At 36.8% G+C, this 26005-nt stretch overlaps 1 protein-coding gene across 11 annotated transcripts in view; it reads right to left on the reverse strand.

Annotated features, from left to right (window-relative positions):
* The window catches only part of CEP350 (centrosomal protein 350), a 154478-nt gene that overhangs the window by 49142 nt on the left and 79331 nt on the right, over positions 1 to 26005 (reverse strand). For all 11 annotated transcript variants that reach the window (XM_074389585.1, XM_074389582.1, XM_074389584.1 and 8 more), the window contains 10 exons: positions 25321 to 25431; positions 24425 to 24565; positions 22924 to 23060; positions 21738 to 21860; positions 17553 to 17722; positions 13395 to 13591; positions 12308 to 12492; positions 11740 to 11827; positions 4051 to 4197; positions 1155 to 1312 (listed from right to left, as the gene is read on the reverse strand). In XM_074389585.1, coding sequence (XP_074245686.1) covers positions 1155 to 1312; positions 4051 to 4197; positions 11740 to 11827; positions 12308 to 12492; positions 13395 to 13591; positions 17553 to 17722; positions 21738 to 21860; positions 22924 to 23060; positions 24425 to 24565; positions 25321 to 25431 — 1457 coding nt within the window. The remainder of the gene's footprint in view (positions 1 to 1154; positions 1313 to 4050; positions 4198 to 11739; positions 11828 to 12307; positions 12493 to 13394; positions 13592 to 17552; positions 17723 to 21737; positions 21861 to 22923; positions 23061 to 24424; positions 24566 to 25320; positions 25432 to 26005) is intronic.

A 26005-nucleotide genomic window follows, 5' to 3' on the forward strand; every position in this document is an offset into this window, starting at 1 on the left:
AACATAAACTAAATCAGAGATTAATATAACATATAATATAGAGCATTATTAAATTTGATGATATGCAGTATACTGCCAAAGGTAATCAAGTTAAAATTTACATTGTAGTAGTTCAAACTGCACACTTAAATGGTAGTCAACAAAAATTTCTAATTTCTCCATATTTAATAGGTTTTGAGGAAGCTAGATATGCGGCAGAGGTTTCAAAGGCAAGGACAGATTCCACAAGCATCTAATTTATAACCGTATTTAATTACATATACACCTCAAAGAGTAAAGTCTCACATAAATGTCATTTTATATGGTCAACACTGATGTACAACTGAGCTATATCTAAGTTGGAGCAGTTTTGAGAGTCTTTACAAAATAATTCTTATAACTATTTTAGAAAAATGTTAGACTAACAAATTAACATTCCTGGAAAACTTCAGCCTTTCTGGTTTCATCTAAGGCATTCATACCTACTCACCAGATTAAAATTTCACCTATTTGAATAAGTCTTAGAGGTGCCAGAGAGCCACAGGATGAAATGTCAGGATATAACATTAGTTGCTTCCCTAAATTAGTAGACACGACTTTCTTTTAATAAAAGAAAGTAGAAAACTTTATTATGGGTACACATGCCGATATTATTATTATTTTTGTGTGTGTGTGTGACAAGTCTAACTCTGTCACCCTAGCTGGAGTGCAGTGGTACCATCATAGCTCACTGCAGCCTTGACCTCTTAGGCTCAAAGGATCCTCCCACCTCAGCCTCCCACATAGCTGGGAATATAGGCACATGTTACCATGCCCAGCTAATTTTTTAATTTTTTTGTAGAGATGGTTTCTCACTATGTTGCCCAGACTGGTCTTGAACTCCTGGACTCTGGTGATCCTCTTGCCTCAGCTTCTCGAAGTGCTGGGATTATAGGTGTGAGCCACCACTCTCAGCCTTGTTTTTTTTAAATAAGAAACCTGTTTATACTAAAATTGTTTTATAAATAAGATCTACATTTAATTGGCTTCTAGGGTGATCTAACAATTCTGCTAAAATGCTACTAAATCCATAAAATATTTTGTCTTAACTTAATCTAATGAAGTATATTAAAAGTGTTATTTGCTGTACTACTTTCAAAGTAACTAAGCAAGAGATATTTATAAAAATGAATTACTTTTCATCCATGCGGCTTCTCATTTTCTTCAGTTTCTGCATAATGCTGCTAGTTTCACTGCTGGAGATTGAAATGGGAGAAGGACTGCGGGTCTCCAAGTCAGTTGGACCAGGACTGGATGCCTTATTATCCTTTGTATCATCATCACTATGAGAGTCCTGCAAACAGAGGCAAAATTGTATTGGACTTTAAGAGGACCCTGAAGCCATCATAAATACAATTCAAAATTAATACAATGTCACAATGTCACAATACAATATTTATAATAACTGAAAATAAGATATTAAAGGTCAAAATATATCATACACTTAAAAATGGTTAAACTAGTACATTTCATATTATGTATATTTTAATACCATTTATATACTGAGAGAAAAAGGGACTATCATAACATATAATAATTTTAAAAAAGAAGAAATGTAAGAAATACAAAAAAGTTTCTGCCATTAGTAATCTATCTACATGTCCTCTCTGAGATTTTAAAGTTGAACCTTCAAAAGGAATACAAAATTAAACACTGTAAATCTATAAAACATGTATGTACAGACAAAAAGAATGACTGTAAGACATAACATTTACTCTAATCATACTAGGGCATGGGTTTTTTCCTTTGAATATTTCTTATGTGAAACAATGTTTTCAAAAATTTACAAAGTTTGTAAAGAAAACATTTGGAAAATACTAATCAATACATTTTTTCTGATAAGTAAAAAGTAAAACCTTAATTGTTTATTATAATTTCCCCACAAATAGTCATTTAACTTTTATCTAACTTTTCAGAAAGATGGGTAGGGACAGTCATAACTGTTTTTATTTTGTAAAAACAAAGTAGAGTCCCTGAGCTTCCCTTTCTTCTTCCTGAACAGTTCAGTCTTAAAGTCACTGGATGGGGTAGAGCAAGGCAGCCGTCTATACAGGGATGGAGGGAGGGAGACAGGAGGCCAAGAGTGGGGTCTCAGAACCTGAGTAGGATGAAGAGGGCATCTAATGCAGGAGGATGGCTGGTAAGGAGAATCAAAGCCCAAGAAGGTCAACAAGAATGTCACACGGAAGCGACCCAACACACAAATGCAAGCCCAAACACAGTGAGGCTGGCCTTACCACAGAGAACTTCCTAGCACAAGAGGCAGAGTCCAAAGAGGGCAAGGAAGAGAAGGTGTGAGAAGATGGGAACAGCCCTACTTGGGGAGTCAGAACCCAAGTGGAATGAGAGGGGCATCTACTTACAGTAATGTGAAGATTAAATGGTAGTAATGTATCAATGTTAATTTGTTGACAACTTACTCTCAGATAACTCAGGATTATAGAAATTTTTTATACTGTTGGGCATTTTTCTGTAAGTTTGAGATTTTTTTCAAAAGGTTCTTTAAAAATCAAAGCACAGTATATTAGAGATTTAAAATATTATACAGCTACTGCTATACAGTCTAGTTTTCTAGACTTTTTTTTTTTTTTTGAGACAGGGTCTTGCTTTATCACCTAGGCTGGAGTGCAATGGTGTACTCACAGCTTAATGAGCTTAATGCACCCTTGGCCTGCTAGGCTGAAGTAATCCTCCACCTCAACCTGGCAAGTAGCTGGGACTATAGGCATATGCCACCATGCCCAGCTAATTTTTGTATTTTTTGTAGAGCTGCAGGTTTTGCCCTGTTGCCCAGACTGGTCTCAGACTCCTGAGCTGAAGCAATCTGTCCACTTAGGCCTCTCAAAGTGTTGGAATTACAGGCACGAGTCATGGCACCCAGCCCTATACTGACATTTTATAGTACCTTAGAACAGGTCCACTGGACATGGTGGCTCACGCCTATAATCCCAACACTCTGGGAGGCTAAGGCAGATGGATCACTTGAGTCCAGAAGTTGGAGACCACCGTGAGAAACATGGCAAAACCCCATCTCTACAAAAAAATACAAAAAATCGGCTGGGAGTGGAGGTGCATGCCTGTAGTCCCAGCTACTCAGGAAGCTGAGGTGAGAGGATTACCTGACCCCCGGGGAAGGTCAAGGCTGCCATCAGCTATGTTTGTGCCACTTCATTCCAGTCCAGGTGACAGAGTGAGACCCTGTCTCAATAAAAAAAGGAATAGGTTCAAATTTTGTTTTTGTCTGGTATCTCCTCTGAATCTTGTATCATTTTATTAAAGTTAGATAGCTAAAATGAGTATCATGTAAATACTAAAACTCCCATTAATTCTGAAGAAAATATTTGGATTAATGAGTAATAGCAAAGCCCTCTGTTCCAATTTAGTTTGTAAGTGAAAAATACTCTAAATTAAACCAATATTATGTAAGAACGACATGCCCCTTTAAAAACTTGTATATTCCATAGGAAAAAATAAAATAAAACTCTCAATATACATTAGGGCATTGCTACGGTCTGAATGTTTGTCCCCTCTGTAACTCATGTTGAATCTTAAGTCTCATTGTAACATTAAGAGAGTGGGAAATCAGAATATGGTATTTGAGAGCTTTTGGAAAGGTAATTAGAAATAGATGACATCGTCAGGGTTGGACTTTAGTGGCTTAATAAGAGAAAAAGAGAGCACTGAGCTAGCACGCTCAGTCCACTTGTCATGTGATGCCCGACATCACCCCTTGGGACTCTGCGGAGAGTCCTTACCAGCAAGAAGGCCATCACCAGATGTGGCACCTTGACCTTGAGCTCTCACCTTCTAGAACTATAAGAAAAAAATGTTGCTCCTTTATAAATTACCCAGTCTTAGGTATTCAGTTATAGCAACAGAAAATGGACTAAGACTGGCACATCCAAAGAACTTTATCTTAGTCCATTATTGTATCATACTGCTTGAATGAATACCATCTTAGACCATGAGACAGAGTTGGATATTGGCAGTCAACATAAGACAGGAAACAAATAATAACTTTATGTAATTTACCAATTTATTCTCCCCTGCAGACTTCAACTTCTCCTGTAGTTTTATGGTGGTCTGTCGGATCCTTTCTATCTCTTCCTGCTGTTTAAGAATCAGCTGTCTTTCCTTCCGAGCTGCCTTATTGGCTTCTTGAAGACGTTTTATTTCTGCCTAAGGTTTAAAGAGGTAGGAGAGGCATTATGATGGGGAGCAGACAAGGCCAAAGTAATATTTAAAAAAATCATCACATATATTAAAAATAAATACATATAATACATATAGTAACTTATAATAGAAATAGTAATACTGGAAAGTTTTAAAAGTAGCAAGGGAGGAAATAAATCACATACAATCCCACCATTCTAAAATCATTTAATTAGATTGATAATTTCATATCCCATTTAAAAAAATAACATATATTTCACATTTTTCCATGCTACTCAATGTTTATACTTACTAGTTTAATAGTTGCTTATCAAGGAATCTAATTAATGTAACTATTATTCTACTGCTAAACTTTTAGGGCCCTATAATTTTTTACTATCCCAAAGAATGCTTTAATGCCCATAGCTCTTTCATACCATGGACTAGTTCTTTAGGAGAGATTTCTAAAAGTAAAATAACCAAGTCAAAGACAATAAGTCATTTTATGGTTCTTAAAAACAGTTGTTTAAATTGCTTTCAAAAAAGAACCGCTCTTGCCTACAGTGCTACCAAAACATTAAAGCTACATTGCACCAATCTCTCTCCAGACAGATTATTACATTTTCAGTTGCTATGTGGGCAGAAGATAATATACTTCACTGCTAATAACTATCAAAATTTAACAGAGAATCCTTTTTTAAAAATAAATTTGTTTAAATCTGTTTTCTTGGCCGGGCATGGTAGCTCACACCTGTAATCCCAGCATTTTGGGAGGCCAAAGCAGGCAGCTCACTGGAGCCCAGGAGTTCAAGACTAGTCTGGGCAACATGGAGAAACCCCACTTCTACAAAAGACTCAAAAATTAGGTGGGCGTGGTGGTGCTCACCTGTGGTCCCAGCTGCTGGCAGGCTGAGGTGGGAGGGTCAATCTGAGCCCAGGAGGTCAAGGTTGCAGTGAGCTGAAATCATGCTATTGCACTCCAGCCTGAGCAATAGAGTGAGACCCTGTCTCAATCTATCTATCTATCTATCTATGTTTTCTTGTCAATAAGGCATAACAGACATAGAATTTGTTAGTTATAATTATTTTAATCATTGAGATTTTTTGAAACTACCTTAAAACGCAAGAAAGTGCTTAAAAAACACCTACATTTCCAAAACACCAAGTTAAAAATTAATATTCAGTTATATTTTCTCCTAGTCTTTAATCCTATAAAGAAATAAAACATTACAGATAAAACTAGTCTACAATCTTGTCCCAACTCCTCAGAGGTAACAACTATCATGGGTTTGGCATCTATCCTTCCAGTACATTCTTTTTAAATTCTCCTAAAAATATTTGTGCTTATCTGCAAAAAAAAGATACACTATTTGGTTTGTATGTTTAAAAATATTTTATAAATATCATACGTACATATTTTAAATCTTGCTTTAATAGATATCACTTTTGATATTTCACCATGCAAATTTATGCCTTTTAATGCTGCATAAAATTAAACTGGAGAACCATCTATTTATCTATTACCCATATGGTAGGATTTTTATTTTTTTAATTTTTTAGAGACACGGTCTTGCTCTGTTACCCAAATTGGAGTACAATGGCTCAGTCACAACTCAGTGTAGCCTCAAACTTGTGGGCTCAAGCGATCTTCCCACCTTAGCCTCCCAAGCAGCTAGGACTACAGGCATGTGCCACCATTCATAGCTAATTTTGAATTTAATTTAATTTTTTTTGTAATCACAGGCTCTTGCTATATTGCCCAGGCTGGTCTCAAACTCCTGGCCTCAAGTGATTTGTCTGCTTTGGCCTCCCAAAGCACTCACTGGGATTATAAGCATGAGCCACTGTGTCCACCACATATGGTGGGATTTTAAGGTTGTCATTTATTTTTTAACTATTCTACAAACAATGCTGTAAGTGAAGAGCCTTATATTTTTGTCTCCTTGAGCATATTTGTAAATTTTTCTGGAGTAGCAGTTTTCAAAGCATGCTCTATGGAGTTCTTGGAAGTCTTGAGACCCTGTCAGTGGACTCTCAGCATCAAAACATTGTTTATAATACTAAACACATTTTTAGCAAATACATTATTTGCTCTTTTCCACTCTCATTCTCCCATGAGTATATAATGGTTGTGTACATTTTAAAGTAAATAACTATATTTTCCAAAACAAAAAATAATTTAGTGAAAAGAATGACATTTTAGAGTGCTGCAAATCTCTTTATTACCTAGCTTGATTTTTTTTTTTTTTAACATTGTGCATTGGTCATTGGGAAAATGTTGGTTCACTAAGTTATGCGGATTTTCTAAATGTTGACATATTTCATTATGAAATATCAAAAAATTATACTCATTAACATTACCATTAATCTCAAAAGAAAAGTTATTTTGGGTGGCCAAGAGAAATTTTTCAAAATTCTGACTTTTGTGTGAAGGCTTGAATTTTATCATTAGCACATATATTGTCATTTATTTTTGTTTGTTTGTTTGAAGTGACAGGCATACTTTTTTCATTTTTAAGAAAAATATCTGTCAAATACCCAAATCTGAACTAGCACAGTTTGCCCTGAATCATTCTTTCAAGTAAAAATGCTATTCCATGCTGGGGGGAAGTCGGGGGAAAGGCTTGCAATTCAAACAAGCACACAAATACTTCTTGAATTAATCACTATATTCTGGTATCCAGCAAAGGTGCTTCATGATGGACTTCCCATTTCTGTCATGCAGAATACAAAAAATGACATGTACTCAAGGGTTCAAGACAATAAAATTAATAATTCTTACCACTTAGGACATTCTTAAATGAAACTTGTAATTTTTTTTTTAAACTGTAAGTGGCATGAAGAATAAGACAATTACCAAAACAGTTTGGTGCCACTGACTTGTGCTAAAGCACCAGCAGTTTCACTCAGCATTGTTTTCTACCATTTAGTGTAAAATGTCAACACAGTGAAAAGGGCAAATTCATATCCAATTCCGGTATCATTATGAAAATAAAAAAAAAAAGAAAATAGTTTTGACCTTCCAGACCTGTGAAAGGGTCTTAGTGGCCAGAGTTTTACAAAAGATATTTTCAAACTTCTACTAACTTAAGCCTGAGTTTCTGAACCAAATAATGTATAAATTCACCCAATTCAAGCCCAGAAGAAAAAAGAGATGACTTCTAAGAAATTCTTGGAAAACAAGGTTTGCTCCTCTTGTAAGAATAACTCACAAAGTTGTACAAATGAACTGTTCACATTAAAATGGTGAATGGTATAGGTGAATTATTCACTTTATTAAAACGGTTATTTTTATGTTTTATGAATGTCACTTCAGGGAGGGAAAAAAGAATAAGACATAGAAAAATACGGTCTCTCTTTTTTGGATACAGTTGTACCAAATCGCTTAGAGCCAGCCATTTTACTATCAGTCAAAAGAATTCTTACTAATACAGTGGCAATGAATATCTTAGCACATATATTCTTACACTTTGGTTCATTTAACTTTATCAGGCAACTTTTCAGGGGTAACCAATTGGATCAAAAAGTATATTTTGCACATTTACTTCAAAAATTCTTAAGTTATTACAGAGAAAGTAGTCACTCATAACTCTACACTGGTATTAAACACAGTTAGCATTTGCACATTTGTTTCAAATCTGTTATTGCCTATAAATAGATAAATATAGATGAAACCAAGCTCCATGCCAATCTCTTCCTCCTTCCTCTCTCCCCCAGAAGTGGTATCATTCCTATTTGTGCATTTTTAACTTTTGATGCATGAGTGATTCCACAAAACATATACTACTAACAGGTTACTTTAAAAAATTTTATATGGCTGGTATAATACTGCATATATTATTTGCATCTTGCTTTATTATAAAAAAGAACATTACGGTTTTTGATAAGTGAAGATCTAATGTTACACTGTCCCATATGACAGCTTCTAGCTACATGTGGCTAGTAGCTACAGTACTGGACAACACAGATACAGAAAATTACCATCATTTCAGAAATCTCTATAGATAGTGCTGATAAGTAACATATTCAGTTTCCTACACTATTATACTTTCTTGCAAGAATATGTTTTATCTCATCTATTCTTTTATTGAAGAGGTTAAATTATTTCCATTTTACTCTGCACATATGTGAAAGCTTTTTTAGGATACATACCAAGACAGAACTGCTGAGTCATATATTACGTATGTCCTCAACTAAACCAGATATTGGCAAGTGCTCTCAACTCAAAGTGGTTACGCCAGTCAACACTAACCAGCTACACAGAGTGGCAGTAATAAAACTGGAGACTCAGGAGACCTCAAACTCTCATTCTTCTCAAAACAGTTGTCAAGTCCTGAAGTAGCAGATAGAGGTCTAAGGAGTTAACCCAGAAAAGTCTCAAAAGCAGAGCAGGAATCCCCAGTTTCTTGTGCTAAATAAAAAATTTTATCTGGGTTTCCAGTGAACCCCAGGAGGGCCCCAACCCAAGGACAATGCAAACCAGAAGTAGACTGAGGCTTACCAACTCTACAACACAACCCTAACACAGCACAGTTTTTGAATGAATTAAGATGAACAGTTGGTAACTCTTAATAGCATAGCAAAAGAAAGGATAAATCCTCTCTGCGGGAAGAGACCATCAGCTGGAGTCTTTGCAATGATTTATATACAGTGTTTAGCATTCAATTAAAAAAAACTGCTAGGCATGCAGAGAAAAGGGGCTATATGATAGTTAAAAGAAAACAGACAATAGTAATAATAGAGGCACAGATGGTCACATATAAACAGACAGGGAAGAAATAGCAGTCAAGAAAATTAAAATAACTATGGATAATACGTAGAAAAAAAGATTAAAAAGTAGGCTGGGCAAGGTGGCTGAAGCCTGTAATCCCAGCACTTTGGGAGGCAGAGGCAGGAGAATCACCTGAGGTCAGGAGTTCAAGACCAGCCTGGCCAACATGGTGAAACACTATCTCTACTAAAAATACAAAACAATTAGCCAGGCATGGTGGCAGGTGCCTGTAATACTTGCTACTGGGGAGGCTGAGGCAGAAGAATCACTCGTACCCAGGAGGAATTGCAGTGAGCCAAGATTGCCGCCATTGCACTCCTGCCTGGGCAAGAGGTAAATTCCACCTGAAAAGAAAGAAGAAAAGAAAAGAAGAAAAGAAGATTAAAAGGTATTGTAATATTATAGAACTAAAAAAAATCAAATTAAGAACTCACTGGACAGACTTAGCAGCACACTGAGCAAAGTAGAAGACATACTAATGAACTCAAAGACAGGTCAACAGAAACTTCCCAAACTGAAGCACAATGCTTTTAGTTTCTAATTTGTTTGTCTTAAGGAATGAAATACAAGACAGAGGTGAGAAACACAGTAAGTGGTCAAAAGGTCTAAACCAGGTATCCCCAAACTACGGCCCATGGGCCGCATGAGGCCTCCTGAAGCCATTTGTCCGGCCCCCCGCTGCACTTCAGGAAGGGGCACCTCCTTCATTAGTGGTCAGTGAGAGGAGCACAGTATGTGGCGGCCCTCCAACGGTCTGAGGGACAGTGAATGGTCCCCTGTGTAAAAACTTTGGGGACGCCTGGTCTAAACTACATCTAATTGAAGTCTCTGAAGGAAAGGAGAAAAAAAATGAGGTAGGAGTGGCCAGGTACAGTGTCTCACACCTGTAATCTCAGCATTTTGGGAGGCCAAGGTGGGGGGATCACTTGAGTCCAGGAGCTCAAGACCAGCCTGGGCAATATGGTGAAACCCCCATCTCTACAAAAAAATAGCTGGCACTGGTGGCATACACCTGTGGTCCCAGATACAGGGGAGGCTTATGTGAGATGACTGCTAAAGCCCTGGATTCGGAGGTTACAGTGAGCCGAGATCAAGCCACTGCACTCCAGCCTGGGCAACAGAGTGAGAGACCCTGTCTCCAAAAAAAAAAAGAATGGGCAGAAGCAATACATGAAGAGACAGTTTTTGAAAAACTGATGAAATAAAACAACTGATAGATAAAAGCAGCTCAGAAAATCCTAAATAGGATGAATACAAAGGAAACCACACCTACATGCATCATAGTAAAACTACCAAAAAAATTTGGCTAATTTAAAAATAATCTTAAAAGAAAACTTCAAAATAACAAGATTAAGATAACTGACCTCTCCACATAAACAATGGAAAGCAGTAAATAATGGAAAAATATCTTTAAAAGTGCTGAAAGAAAATAATTTTATGCCTATTAAAAATATCCTTCAAAAATAAAGGTGAAACATTTTCAAACTAATAAAAACAAAAAATGTGTTATCAGCAGGCATGCAATAAAATACTAGATGTATCGAAATGAAAAATTTTATACTTCAAAGGGTATTATCAAGAAAGTGAAAAGAAACCCCCACACGATGAGGAATACATTTATAAATCTTGTTTTTAGTCTATTTTATAACAGAAAGCTACTGTAACATTATAGAAAGTTATTTACTTCTTTTAACTAAGAAAAAGTATTATTTTAAAACCAATTTTTTTTTTATTAAAAAGACACAACTTATTTTTTAAAAAATAGAATTGAGAATTTATTCAAATTCCTATCATCTGTAATGCTTCCTTGGATAAACTTATAACTAAGTAATAAGCCAATAAATATATCAGATAATTAGGTTCCTAAATCATCTAGCACAGTAACTAGCACCTGGCAGTAGGTTAGTATGGAAAAAACAGCTAGAATCTACTGAATACTTACCAAGCACTGTGAAACACACTTTACATGTTACCCCATTTAATCCACACAACTACCATATGAAGTATAATCCCACTCCTACAGATAAGGAAATCAAGTCTCAAAGAGTTACTTTAACTTTGACCATGATTACACACTTACAAGTGACAATGCTGGAATTCAAATAATAGCAACTAACATTTATTGAGCACTTACCATGTGCAACGGTCTGCTCTAAGTTTATTTTATGTATTAACTTACTTATTCCTCACAACAATCTTATCAAGTATGTTATTATTATTTTCTTCAGTTTATGGATGAGGAAACACAGAGAAGTTAAGTAACTTGTCCAGGGTTATGAAACCAGCAACTGGTAAAGTTGGGATTTTAGCCTAGGAAATTTGACTCCAGAGCCTGAATTCTTTACCACTACACCACCATGCTGCCTCTCCAGAACTCAAAACCAAAGTCTCTCTAGGCCCACTAAGCCCAAATATTTACCAATATGTAATTAATATGTCATGAAAGCCTAGGGAAACAATAATTTAAAAATTAATCAAAATAGATTCTTTTTTATATATATCTTAATTTTAAAAATATGTATTTCAAAAGAGTATTTTCTTCTACTTACTACATGAAGGTAGAAAGTCTGACTGTGTATTTTATTAATTTAGCAGTGACACACAATCCTAATTTAGGAGAAATACAGATTACCAAGCAACCCCTATAATTATAGTAGTATGAACATAAACAGTGGTAAGTATCAACTACATCTCATTTAAGGCAATAATAAGGAAAAGAAATTAGGCAAAATCATAGATTCCACAAACTAACTTGGCTTATGATAAGCTGTCCTAAAGGAGTGTCTTCCCTAACATACCTTTTCTTGCTGCAGCCTTAAAAGCAAACCACGCTGTTTCTTCCGGAGTGGGGGCATTTTATCATCCTCTCCTTTGTCTCGCAGATGCCTGCAAATAATATTTTTAATTGAGACAAGGATTTGATTAAATTTCCATTACCTGAATAATGTCAAGAATTCTTGACTACTAAAAAGTCTACAAACCAATTTAACATTTTCAAATGTGAAAAGTAATTGCTACATGCAGCCACAACCATTTATATCCTAATAAGTATTTTACTGAGGTATATGCAAGCCCTAGATTGTGTCCTCTAAAGACAGAAGGACTTCAAGAAATTTATAATATTGTATCATATGACAACATAACATTACAGTCAGTTAAGTGATAAAAGAGAACTGCAAAGAAAATGTTGTATGGGTAACAGGAGGTTTTGAAATACAAATCAAATATGACTGCCATATTTCTAGCTTGAGAAACTGGGTTGCTCAAATCAAATTAAAAGAGGAAACAAAACCATCTTAAAATATAAAGCATTCCATTTTACGAAAGAAGAAATGAGTGAGAACTGTGCTCACTGAAAGAACTTACTTTTTTTGATGCTCTAACCAGGCCAACTCAGCTTTAGTCTTCTCCTTCAAGGCCTTTTCACGGAGACGCAGGAGTGAAGACTGGTGAGCCGCCCTCATTTCTTCTTCTTTCATATACTGTCGAACCATCTCCATAGTAAATTTAGAAAAGCTATCTTGTCCTCCTGAGAATGGCATGTTCAGTTCCTAAAGTAGATGGTTACTTTCTTGTTTATCATCATCTAAACCTTTTGGTACTTAACTTCATTAAAAGTGGTATGCATTTACAAAAAACAAACTATGTATTTAACAAGGTTGCCAATAATGTAAGAGGATATTCTTTAAAAAGGCACATAAGGCAGATTAATGTTCATTTGCTAATTTTTTTGGCCAATAAATTTTTTTTTTTTTTTTTTTTTGAGACGGAGTTTCGCTCTTGTTACCCAGGCTGGAGTGCAATGGCGCGATCTTGGCTCACCGCAACTTCTGCCTCCTGGGTTCAGGCAATTCTCCTGCCTCAGCCTCCTGAGTAGCTGGGATTACAGGCACGCGCCACCATGCCCAGCTACTTTTTTGTATTTTTAGTAGAGATGGGGTTTCACCATGTTGACCAGGATGGTCTCGATCTCTTGACCTGGTGATCCACCCACCTCGGCCTCCCAAAGTGCTGGGATTACAGGCTTGAGCCACCACGCCCGGCCTGGCCAATAAAATTTTAATAAACTACTGCAAGCCAATTACTATACCAGGGATACAAAGTGGGGTAAGAATTTGTTCCTGTTAACCAAGAGGCATATAATTTAGTGAGAAAAATTAATGTAAATTTCTAAATGGAATAAAGTATTGGAAGTATGAAGCAAGTAAAAAAGCTAGCGAGATAATAATGCCTCAGATCCTCAAAGGCCTTACATTCATTCCAAAAAATAAGTTTGTATTATACTTTGTGAGGAAAGTGAGGCCAGATTTTATAAGAAAACTATAACATAAAATTGATATCTAACAAAAATCATTCTAGTAGCTGACAAATGAGTCAAGTACAAAATGTTTTCTCATATCTTTGAGAGAACATATCTACAACCATCTACCTCCACAGATAAAGTGAAACACACCTTGGCAGGAGACAATGTCGTCTTTTCTGGAGAAGCTTCTTCATCAGAGTCATCATGATGACCTCTTCTCTTTTCCATGTTAAATCTGCGATGACTCTCTGAAGGCAGTAATGATCGAAATGATTGTTCTTCTATTTCATCTTCTGTCATGGATTCATCAAATTTCAGAGAATATTCTGTTGCAATAGAAGTTGAGTCTAAAAGAATATGGAGAAAGTAGATGTTATCATAACTGTTCTCAGTAGGAATTCAATTAGTACCCCTTTGCCTCTTTATTGGCCGAGCCAATATAAATTCATAAAACTGATCACTAGTAGACATGAAATAATAAACAAAATTTATTTGCCTTACGAACAAGAAAAAAAAACTCCAAAAATACCTAGAAATACTAGGATAAGAACTATAAAGATTAATGTTGCAAAAAATTTAGAGAGCTCTTACAAATCAATTAGAAAACCACTAATGCACCTATAGAAAAATGAGAAAAGGTCAGATCAAATGCTTTACAAAGGAAATATAAACAGTAAAAGTGAAAAAAAGTTTAATATTACTATCAAAGACATGCAAGTAAAAACATCTTTTTAAAAAACTCATTAATTCCAAGCTTAATTAGAATATGACAGCTCTTGCAGGTTGGTTCCTGTGTGCCTTTGACATGGCCCTGCATCCTTTTTCTTATTGAATAATTCTTCACTTTCTGGTAACAAGATACTCCAGGCTCATCTTGTATTTTTCCTACAGCCCTAGAATCAGCCATTTCTCCAAAGAGCTCTTATTTATTTTATTCAATAATGATATTTAGAAACCACAGTCTAACGGCCAGGCACAGTGGCTCACACCTGTAATCCCGGCATTTTGGGATGCCAAGGTGGAAGGATCCCTTGAGGCCAGGAGCTCGAGACCAGCCTGGGTGACAGTACAAGACCCCCATTTCTTTAAAAGAAAAAAAAAGAAAGAATGAATGAAATTGTAGGCACTAGTTGTCCTTGCTACTACAGGTGTATCACTACTTCTGCACTTGCTCAATGAACAGAAGTAGGCAACATATGGATGTACACTAATCCATGTATACATGTGTGTGCACATACTCACAAACAATTACAATTGCTTTCATATCCATACAGTCAGCCAGTTAAACATGAATTCATACTTAGGTCTCTGATCCAGTAACAAAGTTCATTCTAGTCCTTTCTTGTGTATCTTCCCTTCAAACACTGAGAAACCCTGGCTCCCGCCATCCAACACTCACTCATTTATTTGTTCAACCCCAATATATATGTAAAGAATGGTTAACCTGTACCCCTATGAAAAACTATTATCCAACTAGAGTATAGGTTTATGTACTGTTCCTTTTGTATTAGGCTTATAGTAATAGTCTCCAAGCAAGACATCATTTTCCAAAGTTACTTAGGTCAGCTCTTTTCCCCCAACCCCTTCAATATTGTTATGCTATATATTTGTAATAGTTAGATTCATTTATCACAGGCTGCATTCCATTTTGAGATCTCCCAACATCCTGACTAATGTATGTGCATGCATGATTAGTTCACAGATATTAAAATTCACTCATTGTGATACACAGTTCCAAGGTTTTGACAAATATGTATCATCATACAGAACATACATGCATACAGAACAAATACTCCATGTAACAGTAAACATCCCTCCGTGCATCTTCTTTGCAGTCAGCTACTTCCTCTTCCCCTTAATGCCTAGAAACCATTGGTTTTCCATCACTTTAGTTGTGTCTTATGTAGAATGCCATATAAACTGAATCATATTATAATACATAGACTTTTGGGGTCTGCTTTTTCACTTAGTATAATTCATTTAAAATTCGTCCATGTAGTTGCGTGAACCAAAAGATTATTCCCTTTAATAGCTGAATAGTATTTCCCTATACGGATGTACCAGTTCGTTTACCCATTCCCCAAATAAAGGACATCTTGGCTGCTTCTAGTTCTTAACAATTATGAATATGCTGCTATGAATATTAGTGTACAGGTTTTCACGTAGACATAAGTTTTCAAATCACTTGGTAAATACCCAGGCATGTGATTGCTGGGTTGTACAGTTAAGTCTTATGAGATGCTATGAAACTCTCTTCCACAGTGACCATATAATTTTGCATTCTTACCAGTAACGTATGCAATCTCCCGCTGCTCTGCATCCTTGCTACCAATTTGTTATTGTCAGTTTTTCTAATGGCCATTCTAATAAGTGTTACTGTATCTTGTGGTTTTAATTTTCATTTCTCCAATGACATATGAGGCTGAAGACCTTTTCCTGTTTCTATGTGCCATCTGCATATTTGCTTCAATGAAGTATCTGTTTAGATCTTCAGTACATTTTAAAAATTGAGTTGTTTTTCCCTATTATTAAAGGGTGTTTTTTTTTTTTTTTTTGCATGAGCCGCCGCACCCGGCCTTTTATTACTGCGTTTTAAGAGTTCTTTATATATTCTAGATATAAATCCTTTATCAAATATATGACTTGCAAATATTTTCTCCCAATCTGTGGCTTGTCTTTTCATTCCCTTCACAATGTCTTTCACAGAGTAGAAGTTTTAAAATTCTGATAAAGCACAATTCATCAGTTTTTTTCTTTCACGGATCATATCTTGAGGTGTTACACATCTAAGAAGTCATCAACAAACTGAACGTCACCTAGATTTATGTTTTCTTCTACATGTGAGTTTTTTAAGAGTTCAGTTTCTTTGGAGAGTAGCTGCCTGTGAATTCTAGCTGTCTTGGCTTCTTCAGATTCCTAACTCCATTTCCTCAACTCAAGAAGACTACTGGGCTCCATGCTCTGCAGTCTGGAAACCCTCTAGGCAGTAAACTGGTGGAACAATAGCACTCATTTGTTTCTAGTCCCTCATGAATCAATACAATTCACTGACTGAGGCCCATTGCCTTGAAAACAGTTATTTCCTGTTTTGCCTGACATTTTACTTGCTTTAAGAGGGTAAGTAGGCTGGGTGCTGTAGCTCACATCTGTAATCCCAGAACTTTGGGAGGCCGAAGCGGGCAGATCATGAGGTCAGGAGTTTGAGACCAGCCTGATCAACATGGTGAAGCCCCGTCTCTACTAAAAATAAAAAATTAGCCGGGCGTGGTGGCATACACCTGTAATCCCAGCTACTCAGGAGGCTGAGGCAGGAGAATAACTTGAACCGGGAGGCAGAGGTTGCAGGTTGCAGTGAGCTGAGATCGCACCACTGCACTCCAGCCTGGATGACAGAGCAAGACTCCATCTCAAAAAAAAAAAAAAAAAAAAAAAAAGAAAAAGAGGGTAAGTAAATCTGGTCCCTGTTGGTCCATCATGGCCAGAAGTAGCAGTAATCCAAGTAATATATTTTTTTGTTTTTTTTTCTAGTCAAGTGAAGCACTGGGCAAGTAACTTAATATTGTTTAAAGAAGTTAAATAAAGTAAGTCACCGTTTATAATGTTTCAAAATAGTCACCTGACAATTATTTATTCACTGTTATTGGAAGCCAAGCACCATGACAAATACTTAAGATATGGCACAAACAAGTCACACATGGTCACCTTCTACGGCTTACAAATATTATCTATAATTAAATTTGTCATCAGTGCTTTAATTAGAAACACTGTATTATTAATGAGATAAAGTTTAGTAAATATTAATGGGATAAAGTTAGGAATCTCCTCAGCTAAATATCCAAGTACATCACTTTTAATGTCTGTATTCCAAAACACTAAACACCACTTCAGTCAAGTTGTTTGCCACTTTATTTACTTATTTAATTTTTTTTTTCTTTTTTTTTTTGAGACAGGGTCTTGCTCTGTCACCCAAGCTGGGAATGCTAAGGCTCAGTTATAGCTCACTGTAGCCTTGATCTCCTAGGCTGAAGTGATCCTCCCAACTCAGCCTCCAACGTACTAGGACCATAGGCTTTGTCACCAAGTCTGGTACATTTTTAATTTTTTTTTTGCAGAGACAGGGGTCTCCTCATGTTTTCCTGGCCGGTTTCAAACTGCTGGGCTCAAGCAATCCTCCCACTTCAGCCTCCCAAGTGCTGGAATTACAGGCATGAGCCACCCCATCCAGCTTATTTGCCACTTTATAACAGGGATCATCTTTCCTCCAGTTTCTGAACAAATGATTATATATTTATTTTCAAAGAAAGTTACCTTTTTCATCAGGAAGAGATGGAACGCTATCACTTCGTAGAGAATCATCTGCAGCAGTCTGAACCTTGTCATCAATGGAACTCTCCATCTTTTCACCATTAAGTTTCTTCTCATTTTCCTTACAAGATGGAACTGAAGGACTTTCTTGGCGGCTGCTACCACTACTACTTCTATTTATGGATATGTTGAAACAAAAACCAAATTAACAGAATAAGGATTATAGTTTCAAAGTAAACTTATTTGGCCAAATGACTGTGCTTTATAATCAAGATAAAAATGAAGATGTAATATAAAACAGAAAAAGCTAAGTAACCTAAATCTGAGAATATTTTAGAAAAGATGAGAAAGATGAGTAGAAGGGAGGAAAGTTTTACTTTTAAATAATCATAATAGGCAGTGTTATTAGATTATCAGTCCCTTTTTTCCTTTCATTTCAAAATCAAACTTCTGGGAAATGGAACTACTACTCACTGTTTCCACTTCCTTACTTTTGATTAACATCATGATTTATCACAATCTGCTTCCATCCCAACTGCTCTACTAAAACTGTTCTGAATAAGCTCTATCTATACTCTGAATTGCCAAATCCAATAGATAATTTTTCACTCTGCAACATTAGATGGTATTGACCCTATCTCCCCTTCTTTAAAAGTTCTACTTGCTAAATAAAATGTAAAAGGTTAGGATAATCTGGATGAAAGATATTTATTCTTGCAACTTTTCTGTAAGCTTGAAATCTTAAATGTTAAATAAAAGAGCTCTCCTTTCTTGTATCCTATGATTTTACTCTCACCTGCTTCTCTTCCCACCTCCCTAACAAGCTTTCCTTGTTTCTTTCATTTGCTTTAAATTTTTCTGTCTTTCCTTAAATTGATGGTTTTGTTTTGGTCCTTCACTCGCGCACACACTCTCTCTATTATTTTTTGGTTGTCTGTTTTGAGGAGTCTCACTCTGTTGCCCAGGATGGCTTGCAGTGCCATGATCTTGGCTCACTGAAACCTTCACTTCCCAGGTTCACACATTTCTGCTGACTCCGCCTCCTAAGTAGCTGGGATTACAGGCATGTGCCACCACACCCAGCTAAATTTTTTTTTGTATTTTTAGTAGAGACAGGGTTTCACCATGTTGGCCAGGCTGGTTTCAAACTCCTAACCTCAGATGATCCACCTGCCTCAGCCTCCCAAAGTGCTGGGCTTATAGATGTGACCCATCGCGCCAGCCCTCTTTCTCTTTTATACTACATATTCTCCTTGGGCAATCTTAACTATAACTTCAACTACTGTCATTTAGAGTGAGCCTCAAATTTGTATCACTATCTTTGCTTTGTCCTTCCCCTGATTTTAAGCTTCAAGTGTTGAAATGCCATGGGAACTTATGTTTTTGGCTACTCCTCAGCCAACAAACCATATATTCCCCCAAATGTTTTCCTTTCTCCTTCTTACATTTCTTGGTTTATTCATTTACTACACAAGCCAGGTGATAGGTTCCTAATATACTTAGGATCCTCTGCACATGCTTATTTCCTCCTCCAAAATGCCCTTGCTGCCCTGTCTGCTTAACGACCTATGGAATTCAAGACTTAGTTAAAGTGTTATTTTTGAGAAGACTGCACCGACCCCACCCCAACTCTCAAGGAAGGTTTGGTCACTTCTGTCCCTGTGTTCATACTGTTTTGTGTGTGTGTGTGTGTGTGTATGTGTGTATTTCTATGACAGTACTTATTAGAATGTAAAGCAATTGTTTGGTTTAAGAAGTTTTTGAAAGATAAATTTTCTAATAAAGCAATAAGGTAAAAGATGTAATGCAGCACACAAGAAGGGGACATGAGTCAGAAGGACATGGAGTTGATCCCAGTTCTACCAATTAGTAGTTATGTGCTAATCATTTACTCAGTAAACTTATTATTGTCTATTGTGTTCTAGGTACTTTACTAAGTTCTGGTGATACACGTATGCACGGTTCCCACTAGGATGGCTATAATAAAAAATACAACAAATATTGGTGGGGATTGCAGAAAAAATTTACACTCATGGTGGAAAAATGGTATAACATGCTGCAGTTGCTTTGGAAAATAGTTTTGCATTTCTTCAAAAAGTTAAACATAGAGCTACCATACATAACCCAGCAATTCCATTCCTAAGTATATACTCAAGAGAAATGAAAACATATCCACACAAAAGCTTATATGTGAATGTTCACAGCAGCATTACTTACAATGGTCAAAAAGTGGAAACCACCCAAATGTCCACCAACTGATGAAGGATAAATAATATGTGGGATATCCATGCAATGGAATATTATTTGGCCATATAAACAAAGTAGTAATACATGCTACACATGCATGAGACCTGAAAACATCATGCTAAGTGAAAGAAGTCAGTCACAAAGGGCTACATATTGTAATGATGCCATTTATATAAAAAATCCAGAACAGGCAAATCCACAGAGAATGGAGATAGAAAATAGATCAGGCCAGGCGTGGTGGCTCATGCCTGTAATCCCAGCACTTTGGGAGGCTGAGGCGGGAGGATCATGAAGTCAGAAGATCGAAGTCATTCTGGCCAACATATTTTTAGTAGAGACGGGTGAAACTAGCTGGGCATGGTGGCATGTGCCTGTAATCCCAGCTACTTGGGAGGCTGAGGCAGGAAAATTGCTTGAACCAGGGAGTCGGAGTTTTGCAGTGAGCCAGAGTTCTGCAGTGAGCCAAGATTGCGCCACTGCACTCCAGCTTGGCGACAGAGCAAGATTTCGTCTCAAAAAAAAAAAAAGAAAAAAGTATATCAGTGGTTGCCAGAGGAGGGTATAGGGAGTAACTGCTAATGGTTACTGAGTTTATTTTTGGGGTGATGAAAAGGAAGCCCTCAAAGAGCTTTTAGTCTAGACTGTAAATCAGGCATCCCCAAACTGTGGCCCCCTGAGGCCATTTATCCGCCCCCCCCCACCCCCGCTGCACTTCAGGAAGGGACACCTTTTTCACTGGTGGTCAGTGAGAGGAGCACAGTATGTGGCAGCCCTCCAACAGTCTGAGGGACAGTGAACTGGTCCCCTGTGTAAAAAGTTTGGGGACGCCTGCTGTAAATGACCAACAAAGAGATGTATACAAAGGGCAGTCAAGACTGTCATAGCTATACTCACAGTGCTGTCGGAGAACACTCAAGTGAGAGCTAAAGCAGATGAGGGGCAACACTAATTCTTCAAAGGTAAGTAACAGTAAACTAAATGAAATGAGGTGGGGGATGGCCTAGAAAAAAGGTAGATCAAAGGCAATGGCACAGAAGACAGAGAACATGGTCCTTAACACAGAATTGGAACTAGTTAGAATGAATGGAGTATAGTAAGAGGGGAAATGTCAAGAGATTGGGTTAGAGATGAACCAAAGGCTCAATTATAAAGGAACTTTTTATGCTAGGCTAAGTAATTTGGACTTTAGTCTGAATATTCTGAGGGAATACTGAAGATTTCAAACAGGTGCCGAAAGGGCTAGAAATTTTAGAAAAATCACTCTGGTCACCATGTGGCTAATGAATAGACTGTAGAAAGATTAGAGGATGAGGACAAGTATTAGGAGTTCACCATAGTAATCCAGATGATGGTCTACATGAAGTGTCAGTAAAACTGTCAGTAAAGGTTAAATGAAAGTCACATAGTTTCAGAGACATAATAGGTACCCAATAACCTTTGGTACTTTTCCCACATTTTCATATCTTTTAGTTTCATGATTTAATTTTTTAAACGGGGGTTTTACTATACTTGACAATGTTGGTATGTTACCTGTAAAAACACTGAAAAAGGCCGGGCGCGGTGGCTCAAGCCTGTAATCCCAGCACTTTGGGAGGCCGAGGCGGGTGGATCACGAGGTCGAGAGATCAAGACCATCCTGGTCAACATGGTGAAACCCCGTCTCTACTCAAAATACAAAAAATTAGCTGGGCATGGTGGCACATGCCTGTAATCCCAGCTACTCAGGAGGCTGAGGCAGGAGAATTGCCTGAACCTGGCAGGTGGAGGTTGCAGCAAGCCAAGATCACACAACAGTCTGGGCAACAGTGTGGGATTCCATCTCAAAAATAAATAAATAAATAAACTAAATAAACAAGATTAAGAAGTCAAAGAAAAACAATGTTTAAGCCATTTATCGGAGTTTACTAAACTGTACTGACAAAGAAATCAAATTGTCTTCACCTTCTGTCATGATTCCTGTAGCCTGAAGACTCAGAATAACTATCATATGAAGTGGAATACTTCTGATGCTTTGAGTCAAGGGTCCCTTCTTTACTCTGAGAGAGTGAAACAGATGGACGTTTCCTATAAATAAAATTAAAAACTGATGAAACATTCAAAGTCTCTAATAACAGAAAGATTTTAAGTATTGCCTAACAGTAGTATGAGATAAAATGTTGAATGAATAGTTATTATAAAATAACTTACACTATATTACAGAATATCTTGTTTCATTAAGGAAGTAAACATAAAATCACTCCTAGTATCAATGAATGTAAACAGAGACTTAAAATCTATGAATTAGAGACAGTCAAATATGATTAAGAAAAACACACAGAAATATGGTAATGTTACCCAATCCTGCCAAAAATAATCTCTTTAATGGCTCCATTGCTCTGAGAATAAACTTCAAAATCCTCAGTGTGCAAGGTCCTATACCATGATCTGATCCATGCATCATCTCATACCATTTTCTCTGCTCTCTGCCTCCTTTGACAGATGACAAATGACAATGGTCCTTTACATTACTAACTCCTCATCCATTAGATCTCACCACAAGCTTTATTTCCTTAGGAAAGCCTTCTCTGACCTGCTGGCACCCCCCGGCTATTAAAATTCCTATGTTACATGTCTCTGAGACATGTATTCCTTTTTTTTTTTTTTTTTTTGAGACCAAGTCTCACTCTGTCACCAGGCTAGAGGGCAGTGGCATGATCTCACAACCTCCAACTCCCTGGTTCAAATAATTCTCCTGCCTCGGCCTCCCGAGTAGCTGGGATTACAGGTACGCGCTACCACATCCAGCTAATTTTTGTATTTTTAGTAGAGACGGGGTTTCACCATGTTGGCCAGGATGGTCTTGATCTCCTGACCTCGTGATCCACCTGCCTCAGCCTCCCAAAGTGCTGGGATTATAGGCGTGAGCCACCTCGCCCAGCTCCTTTCATAACACTTAAATCAGTGAATAAGTATTTATTTACTTAACTGAATATCTGAGTAATGTTTATCTTAACTACTAGACTATTCCCATAACTGTATTCCCAAACAAGAGTACTGCCATGACAACAAATACTCCTTACATATTTACTGAATGAATATTAACCTAACAGATACTCATTATATATTTGCTGAATGAATGAATATTAACCTATCTGTTTCAGTTCTGGTCCTCAGTTGTTTCATAAAGTCTGGAAGGTGTTGCCGTTGTTGGTCATACAGTATTGCAAAAGGAGTTCCTGAAGCCGTGACAGCATCTGAGATATGAGTTCTAGTCAACTCTGCCATCTAAATATGAACACACACAAGAAAGGCAAATACATAAAACGATAAAGTCACAGAACTGAGAAGCATAGTGTCCTGGAAAGAAAGATCACTGACTTTAGAGCAGGCAAATTCTGCCACTAATAGATGAATTACTGTGGACAAATCATTTAGTCTCAACAGCTTCATCTTATAAAAACAGAATTGGACTACATAATTTCTAAGGTTTTACCTAGCTATAACAATCTATGAATTAGACAGAAAACCTTCAAGCATATCATAAGCAGTAATAACCCAAAAATTAAATCTTCCTTCAAGAATCAATTTAATTACTACTTCCTTTCTAACTCTTTGCTGAAGAGCAAAGTACATTTTCCCTACTCTCTAACACCACTGCAAATGCTGCATGTACTATTCATTCAATATTCATTTAAGCACTACTTTGAGCTATTCCTTTTCTAATGTCTTAGAGTATTTTGATATCTTTGTTAATGTTGTCTACATTAAAATTTTCTTGAGGAAGAAGATTCAATTTTATACTTATATGTACAACTCCACAGTACCCAACACGCAGTAGGTTCATGGATTTCCAAGAACTAAGTCATTTCACAAACAGTACTAACTTTTGGTTTAAAAAATTACAACCGCTAAAATAAAGTGAAACTGTATCAATTGTGAATTGTGATATCTTATGCAGAGACAGCAATAAAACTACTTCTGGCTATACCCCTGTTACAGGAAAGGAAAGACAGTAACTAATATTATTCTGGGTAAGAATGAAACATCTTCACACAAAGCAGATTTGTGGTTCCCCAGGACTGAGATTAGGGACTGGCTGCAAAGAAACATGAGGAAATGTTTTGAAGCAACAGAAATATGTTCTGCATTGTGGTGATGATTATAGGGAGATATGTGTGTGTGTGTGTGCACGCACATGTGTGCGTGTCTGTGTTGGTGGTTATAGGGAGATACGAGAGAAAGAGAGAGAGAGAGAGAGAGAGAGAGAGGAGTGATGGTTATAGGGAGATATATGTGTGTGTGTGCATGCATGTGTGAGACAGAAAGAAAGAAAACACCAACTGCATACTTAAAATGGGTACATTTTATGGTGTATAAATTATACATCAATAAAGTTGATACTTGTCTAAAAAGCTTATCAGAGGGCAGAAATTTAGAGCTCTTTGTCTTTTTTCTCTCTATAACATTCACATGTACAACACACTCCAATCAATGGTGCCTCTTATTTCAATAAGGTACGACCCCCACTAAAAGTCACTAATTCAAAGTATGCATTTACTAAGATTTTAGAAACACATTACTGGTAAGACCAAAGTTACACAGATTGACTAAGAAGAACTAAAAAGATAATGGTTCTCAGGGGCACCTACCTCACAGATTTGGCGTGCTGCATCTGTGGTGAGGCGAGCGGTCTCTGACTGCTGAGCTGCTATTTTACATGTTGCTTCCTGAAGGACTTCAGTTACTTCCCGTTGTGATTTAACTACCTGCTGTAATGATTCTGCATGGACCTTTACATAAAAGGGGGTTAAAAAAGAAGTTATGTTTTAGTCTCCCCTTGACCCACATTAATTTTAATTTATAAATTTATTTCATGGATTAAATGCCTTATTTGTAGTAAAAAACAAACAAACAAAAAACCCCACTTTACTACAATCTTGATTTCATGGTTTAAGTCCTTTTTTTTTTTTTTTAGATGGAGTTTTGCTCTTGTTGCCCAGGCTGGAGTGCAATGGCGCGATCTTAGCTCACTGCAACCTCTGTCTCCCAGGTTCAGGCAATTCTCCTTCCTCAGCCTCCTGAGTAGCTGGGTTTATAGGCATGCACCACCATGCCCGGCTAATTTTTTGTATTTTTAGTTGAGACGGGGTTTCTACATGTTCATCAGGCTGGTCTTAAACTCCCAACCTCAAGTGATCTACCTGCCTCGGCCTTCCAAAGTGCTGGAATTACAGGTGTGAGGCACCACACTGGGCCCATGGTTTAAGTCTTAACTCCACTGTTCACAATTTACTGTATTCGTGAGTAAGTAAATACAAATATACCTCAGTTGCCACTTCCCTAAACTAGAAATAAGTCTTGACAATTTATTTCACAAGGTTGTAAGAAAAATCGAATGACATGTAATTATCCCATAAAAAGTACTAAAACTTTATTATTATTTATATATATATATTTTCTCCTATATAATTAAAAGAATGCTAAAGTAATTTCTAAGATACAAATTTAGGTTTAAAAAACAAGAACCTGCTACAAAATAAGTTACCTGAGCTGCTTTGTTTCTAGTTTCTTCTAATTGTCTCTGACTCTCCAGAGCCTCTTGTTCAGCCTTCAGTTTCAAGAGGGCCAAGTCTCTTTCATGGCGTTGCTGTTGTGCCTTAAAGAAATGGTCAAATGTTGATTCTACAATGCTAAACTATTTTAACACAGTGACTATAATACACACAATACTATCTTCCTAATACAAATCATTTGAAGCAGCTAATTAGAACCAAAGGGAAAGACAGTAAAAAGAATAGTCAATAGCCACTTTTTACTTATCAAAATATTTAATGACTACCTCCCATGTGCCAAATAATGTAGTAATATAAAAAATTTCCAGGGCATTCAGGACTAGGAATTAATACCAAAAAGCTGGTTAGAAATAAAAGGCTATAGCGCCCAACTTTTTGGAAGAGATAAAAAATACGTCCTATGTGTAAAAGAAAAAAGTAATGCCTCACATTTCAAAATTTTATGTTTTTTTTTTTTTTACTTTGAAGTAGCAGTTTCATTAAAAAACGATGCCCCCATATAAGGTTTTCTTGTTACTAGGACCCTTTCTTTTCTTTTCTTTTCTTTTTGAGACAGATTCTTGCTCTGTTGCCAGGATGGAGTACAATGGTGCAATCTCAGCTCTCTGCTATCTCCGCCTTCTGGGTTCAAGCAATTCTCCTGCCTCAGCCTCCAGA

Source organism: Saimiri boliviensis, chromosome 19 (genome assembly GCF_048565385.1).
Source record: "Saimiri boliviensis isolate mSaiBol1 chromosome 19, mSaiBol1.pri, whole genome shotgun sequence".
In the NCBI taxonomy this organism is placed as follows: domain Eukaryota; kingdom Metazoa; phylum Chordata; class Mammalia; order Primates; family Cebidae; genus Saimiri; species Saimiri boliviensis.